The sequence below is a fragment of the Chaetodon auriga genome, chromosome 15, assembly GCF_051107435.1.
Source record: "Chaetodon auriga isolate fChaAug3 chromosome 15, fChaAug3.hap1, whole genome shotgun sequence".
Lineage (NCBI taxonomy): Eukaryota > Metazoa > Chordata > Actinopteri > Chaetodontiformes > Chaetodontidae > Chaetodon > Chaetodon auriga.
The window spans coordinates 19,346,382-19,353,253 of NC_135088.1; the positions used below are offsets into that span (position 1 = coordinate 19,346,382).

The following is a 6,872-nucleotide window of genomic DNA, read 5'->3' on the forward strand; positions in this document are numbered from 1 at the left end:
ACTTGCGTATCTCAAGAGCCCCATCATGGACGCTTCAGCCCAGAGACTGCAAAAGACAAATGCAAAGCTAAGATATCAGCATGCACATGAAAAGCAGGCCTGGGAGCAGCGCCGCTCCAGCACTGTGGTGACAGATGGAGAGCACTAGCATGTACCTCCAGGGGTCTGACCTCATCAGAATTTAACTTTACTCAGACAGAAAAAGAGCCACTGCTGCTGTGATGTGCTTGTTCATAGTTCCATACGGTGGATACATGGCAGAGTCTGAACGTCATGTGGTAGAAATGCAGAAGTAAACACATCTCACAACTGCAAGGAATGTGCTGAAAAACAGTGCAGCAGCAGAAAAAGTCAGAACCTTTTTACTAAAATACACATGAGAGGGAGGAAACTCAAGGATGACTGTCATGAAAAGGATGCTGAAATACGTTGAATAAACAGAAATCCAATTATTTGAGGTATGGATGCAGTGAAATGCAAGAAAAGCTCTGATAACTCTTATCCGTAATTGAAGATTAAAGAGGAGACAATCTGTCTCCAATTATCCTGAAAAATCCAACAGGATGTGCAAATTATGTCTGTCTGATGCAATAATATTAAAAAGCTCTTCAAGAAATGGTCATCGCTGAGGCATGACGGGACAAACAACAAGACAGCCTTCCAAACATTTCACCTTTATTTCACCAACTTTTACTTAATAACAACTGTATGAGCAACTTCCTGATTCACCCCCAGTCCTAATTTTAACAGGACCGCCAAGTACAATAGGTCAAGCTGTTCAGTTAGGGGCAGTTCAGTACTAGGGTGGGATCTCGGTCCTTCTCCTGGTCTATATAAAGACTGATCCAGACATATGAACCACTGGCCCCACAATTTCCTGACATTTTATGAACCAAACAGCAAATCAGTTAATGGAGGCTGTAACAGGCCGACTAATGAAGCATACAGCAGAGTTTTGACCTTGGAACCACATAAATCTGGACAAAAGGTCTGAAGCGAGCTCGAGACAGCATGAAGTCTCCAGTGCTGCAGCAGGTTATCAACATGGTGGAAGGAGCTTTGCAGACTTAGTCACAGTCCAGATTACGCTTTGAATGATTGTGTACAGAAATCTGAATCACCGAACGGCTTCTGTTACTGAGGCTGTCACTACGTTTGGGGCACAGTGCGACAATCTGCTATATTTAAAGCTCTCAACAACTGTAAGAAGTGATGTAATTCAACATTGTCATCTCCCTTCACTTCCCTGTGAGATGATACTGCATTCACGAGTTCTGTCACATTCTCACAAACGTTCCTGTGTGTGCACATTTGCACTCACACACACACACAAACCCGAATATCATTTGTTTTTTCTCATCCTTTTCCTTACTCAGTGAACCACTCTGTGTTTGTGAAAACTGCCTTCTAAATCACTGTGATTTGATTTTAATGTAATTTGATTGGGATTTATTTGTGTGTTCATTCAGTTGACGGCAGTAAAAGGCTGAAACAATGTTGTGTTGGGTAATGAAATGTCTGAATAATTTCTACTAATGTCCATTAAACTGTAACTCTGTTACAATCAGGCTTTCTAAGGCAACAGAATCATTTCCACTTTCATTGACAGGGAATGGGAGTTACTTTAATATTATGTTAGAGTCTTATGAAAAGAGAGAGAAACCTATTTGAGCCAAGTACAGACGACGCCTCATTGCTTATATGTCTGCTTTCATGAATAGTCAATCTAATTTAAATTATGATTAACAGCCTGACGTGAGTAAACCTTAGCTTTTGTAGCATATTTATTTGACCTTGCAAACACGAGAGCGACTCACTTTATACTTCCCTGCATTGATTTTGGAGTTGTCATCTAACAAGACACTCAAACTGTGAATAGCGGCGCTTTAGCAGACTGACACAGAACATGAGAGAAAGAACAACAGGAAGAAGGTCAAACGAAACGAGGAGAGAGACCCCATGACTGCCGAGCGGAGTAATTCTGAATGAAAACAACATGTTTTTGTTCGACGCTCTCGAGCTGTGGCAAGCGTTGATCTGACTAACAAAGAGATACAGAGGGGACGAGTGCTACTGTTCATATCCTTGAGATGGGTCACTCCAGCAAACAAGAGATTGGTATCACACTGCATATATTAGAAAGTGCAAGTCAGGCTGCGTTAGCCCAGCCCTTCAGTCTGACTTTGTGAAGATCCAAACTTTTTTTACACATCCTGCAGAGGAAAGATCAGGGAAAACATAAAGCTTCACACAAACATCTGACGCAAAGTCAAACACTCCTGTGAAATTAACAGTACACAGGAACGACACATGTAGGCAGGCAATGATAAACAAAACAGCTGAATAAATGAAGGCAGAAACACAAACACACAAATGCTTCCACAGACGCCAAAGCAGACCCTGAATGGTTTGATGAGAAGAGTAATCACACACTATGGCCTTCACAGCCACCAAATGAACACCTGTGAGAGATTTTGGGCCGATGACAGCTTTCTCCACCACCGTCGTCAAAATACCAAACAAGGGAGGAATGGTTCCAAAAGCTTGTCCAATCTACGCCAAGAGGCACTGAAGCTGTTCTGGAGGCCAGCACCTTACTGAGACAATTGTCCTTTGATTGGTTAGCCATCTGTAAGTTACCATTATGGAAAGAAATGCAGCAGTTTGGCTGTATATATAAAATGCTTGCTTGTGTAAGTCATAATTCAGAACTATATTGTTGGAAAGCAGCCTGTGCCCGGTTTGCATTCCAAGGAAAATGGATAGCCAGTGCGCTATAAATTACTCCCACTCTGAATAAACTGCTGTAACATGGATCAAATTGCTTTTTCACTCCGAAGTGTACAAAAGGCACAACAGCCACTACACCCGCAGCTGAGCATCCCTCATCTGGTCGAAGGCATTGCTGGAAAACTCTTGTGAAAACAAATCCAGAGCAGTACACACAACAACAACCGCCTCTCGGTGACACAGATAGTAATCTCTGGCTGCGGCACTACATTTAAAGCTACATCTGTTCAACTCCAGCTCACACTCCAGCCAAAGCGCTGGGCCGGCCCAGCCAGAGAGGCATACAGCAATAAACACATTTTTACACGGTGTTAAGAGATTTTAAACTGGATTTTCATGCAAAAGCTTAGCACACAGACACACACACAGAGGGTTGGAGAGAGCTGAAGGGGCTTTGGTGCAGCACTCACCTCCAGAGCCTCCAGGGTCACGAACCCCGTGATGCAGAAGCCATCGATGATGTCCTCTTCAGCAGAAGTAGACTCCTTTCGCTTTCTTCGCGGGGGTCGGGGGCGGGACGAAGAGGGCTCCCTGCCGCCTTCCTGCTCCGAGTCGGAGGAGAAGCGAAAGACGGAGCCCTTAACGTGGTTGTTCCTTATCCCATTTGATCGCCTCTCCCGATCCCTCACTGACCTCGACTTCCTTTTCTTGCGGAGGCCACTTGATCGAGGGCCATCCATGTCCTTCATAGGAAACATCCAGATAAACCCTCCTCTTACAGAGAATGGAACTCTTCAAGGGCCCAACACTGGCACTGCTCGACCTCCACTCGTGGGAAAACCCCCGAGGACGATTTCCACAATATCCAAAGCCAATGTTGTCAATGTATTAGATCCAAGGTAACCATGTAATATCCAACAGATGAAGCCTTTTACAGGAACTCAAAACTGCATCGAGTCACTGAACCAAGCTGGGTTCCAAGCAAAGATCCCCAAAGGCAGTCCATCAAATCCTACGACAGAGGTGTAAAATGATCTATTAAACACTTATCACCAAGCTGTCAATTCCGCCAGAGGAAGAGCTTTTCAAGTTAAAGCAAATATCTGCTCAGTGAACATGTCCCGCCATGGTGAGTTGAGCAGGTGACGCCACATCTTTCTTCTGCAGGAAGCTACTCCTCTTACCCAAGGTCAGCAAACTCTCCCTCCTGCAAGATGAAGACAGAGAGAGAGAGAACACGCATTTGCAACATGTTCACTCAGCAAGTTCATCTGTGCATTTAGTCAATGAGCCGTTTCCCAAAAGGTGCTGTGTACTCTGCAGAAGGTTATTGCCATTCTACAAAATCCAAGATGAATGTTTTATTAGGGCGGCTCCAGTCTCATCTGCTAAGCATACTGTGTTTTCTTCCACTGCCAGGTCATTAAGCCCTGAGATGAGATGATTATGTGTTGTAAGTGCTCTTTTACTAGTGTCTCTGAGGCTTTTGCCAAACTTGTAACCTAAACTGTCTTTTTAATGATTCAATTTCTTTAATTATGTACCAGAAATTTTACTTGGAGTGTCTTAAGCTTCTCAACATGAACTTTGTTGTTTTTAGCACGGCGTCTACTAATGTTAAATAACACAGACGGGCTGTGTGTATCCACACAAATGCAAATACAAAGGGTGACAAGGTATCAGAGGCATACAAGACACTGGTTCAACTGACTGCTATTGAGCCTGAAATTAAGACTTAATGAACTCAAACGCTGTGTTAAAAACAATTAACTGTCACTGCAATCCATCCTTCCACTGTTTGCTAAAGGCACTCATTTGCATGACAAACTTTTGGAAAAGGCACAGTGCATTTCAGCAACATCCACATCCATCTTCCACAACAACATCAGAAATGATGCTCCACTGATTATGCACGGGGTAACCTCTTCAATACTGAAGTTAAGGCCTAATAACTTCAGACTTCTGAGCTGCCCGCGTGCAGGAGGTCATCCATCAACTCAAAGAGTACTGATTTGAAAGCCCTTCCTGAATAAAGCAATTCTGACTTGCAGACATCCATCAAAAAAAAGTCAGCCTAGATTAACATATTCATCATCCCGACCAGTCTCAATTCACCATTCATTTCTTTCAAAACATCACCTTGGACGTAACATCTCACTCAAGTATTGAATGAATATTCCACACATCAAAAATGGCAATATTTCTCTCTTTCATGAATGAGACTGAACAGGGACATGTCCTTGAGGTTTTACACACACGGTTAAAAAAAAATCAAGACAAATATCAAGAGCCTTTGGAATGCCATTCTGCACTTCACCACACAGCACAGCAGGGCATACCTCCACTGTCTGACACTGCTTTATGATATTAGGACGCAACATTCAACAGCTTGCAGTCTTATTCTGGATCCTTCTCAAGGCATAGCCTACAGTCTAGGCCTAAAGCCACTGACAGTCACTCTGGCATTGTACTCAAACACACATATGGCTTCTCTATGCGTCCAGAATATCAATTCTCATCCATTACATCATAGAAAAGGTATTCTATGTGGAGGAAAACTGGATCAACTAACTGCAGGCTTTCATACAGCCTCTCTCTGAATAGCCATGTCTCCAAAATGCTGGTGGACATTACAAACACGGGGGGGGGGGGGGATGCACCTTTTCTGCATCAGCACACAAACCAAAAGCAATCTGTTCCAGCCAACCGCCACCTTCAACTTTACATTGTCCCCTAAGACACAGGTTGTCATGTCATGAGGCTCATCTGGATTCTGCAGCATACATGGAGTCCCCAGTGCTCTGCTCCACCCTGCAAACTCACATATGTTTCTAAACATGCACATTTGGGGAAAAAGAAAAAAGAAAAAAAAAAAAAGTCTTACAATCAAATGGATTCACAACAAAGGCACATCCAACAACCCAGCCAGCATGCCAACATTCAAGTATGCAGCAAGCTTTCAGAAATATTCCTTCCATGCAGATGTTCTGCCTTCTAACAACCCAGAGAGGCTAAATCCACCTTAAATCCACCTTTACTAGAATAAACGCTCCTAAAGCTTTCTTCCAGTACCTATGCCTTTAACCTGATGCCCCGTGCCAGCACTTATCTAATGACACACACACTTAGCTCCCAAAATATCGCTTATAGGAATTTAAAAAAAAAAAAAAAAAAACTGTATTCTAGCACTCGCCCTGGCTTTTCCAGCTCAGTCAAAGACTCTTTCCCTTGTCTTCGCTCACAGTCCCTTTTTGTCTGCCTGTGCTGTCAGTGGAGATCTCAGGCTCTGTAATCCAGCAGCAGCAGCAGCGGACTGGCACTGCCTCCTGCTCCGGCTCTCCAAGCTTCATTTTCCACTGGAAGACACACAACAAAAGCAAGCCTCTCTCTCTCTTTTTTCTCTTTTTTGCTCCAAGACACGTCATGCAAAACGAAGAAATGCAAACCCTTGCGAGTGGGGAGGGACCGTCCGGACAAGTTGCAGGCCTTCGGTCACTGTTTAAAAAAAAAGAGAAAGCACAAGAAGGTTTGGAGCTGACAAAATAAATCCCGCAAAGGAAAACCATAGGGTATCTCCTCCTGCTCTCCCCAGATCCGAGCTTCAGGATCCCGGAGAAGGGGGACCGGGGCGCAGTGATACGGCGATGCCGCAGTGCCGCTTTACAGGCTGCACGCTTCCTCCTCAGCGCAAATAGTGCTGTGTCTGGACGTTTGGTGAGCGCCGAGTTACGAGAAAAAGGCGATGTGAGCAGCACCAGGAGCCAGTTTACACACCCTTTAAGCTGAAGAGCCTTTTCAAACGCCCCTTTATCGTCTGTCGTACATTTTATGGCTAAATAAATCATCGTGGATACAAATAGATGTTGAGCGTTGAGTGATAAGTTTGTGTAATCAGACCGACAGCTGTGGAAAAAAAAATGTGCGATAGGTCGTTACTTCATGAACGCCAGCTGCACGAGAAAGCTGTTAAAACTATGCATTTATTGAGATAATCACTGAAACAAACAGGAAAGTATGTTGTAACACACAGATAAACCGCACTAACCTGGCGCATCTTCACGTTCACTGCAGGAGGCAACAAGTGAGCGACAACACTGGCGTTCATTTCCATGTATTCACTGTTTCAGGTCACCGTGCTATCA

At 44.0% G+C, this 6,872-nt stretch overlaps 1 protein-coding gene across 6 annotated transcripts in view; it reads right to left on the reverse strand.

Moving 5' to 3' along the window:
* auts2a (activator of transcription and developmental regulator AUTS2 a) overlaps nucleotides 1-6,483 on the reverse strand; it is a 294,064-nt gene extending 287,581 nt beyond the window's left edge. For all 6 annotated transcript variants that reach the window (XM_076751193.1, XM_076751192.1, XM_076751191.1 and 3 more), the window contains exons 1-2: nucleotides 6,177-6,483; nucleotides 3,201-3,937 (exon numbers count right to left, since the gene is read on the reverse strand). In XM_076751193.1, the coding sequence (XP_076607308.1) occupies nucleotides 3,201-3,488 (288 nt within the window). In that variant the 5' untranslated portion in view covers nucleotides 3,489-3,937; nucleotides 6,177-6,483. The remainder of the gene's footprint in view (nucleotides 1-3,200; nucleotides 3,938-6,176) is intronic.
* Nucleotides 6,484-6,872: the final 389 nt, after the last annotated feature.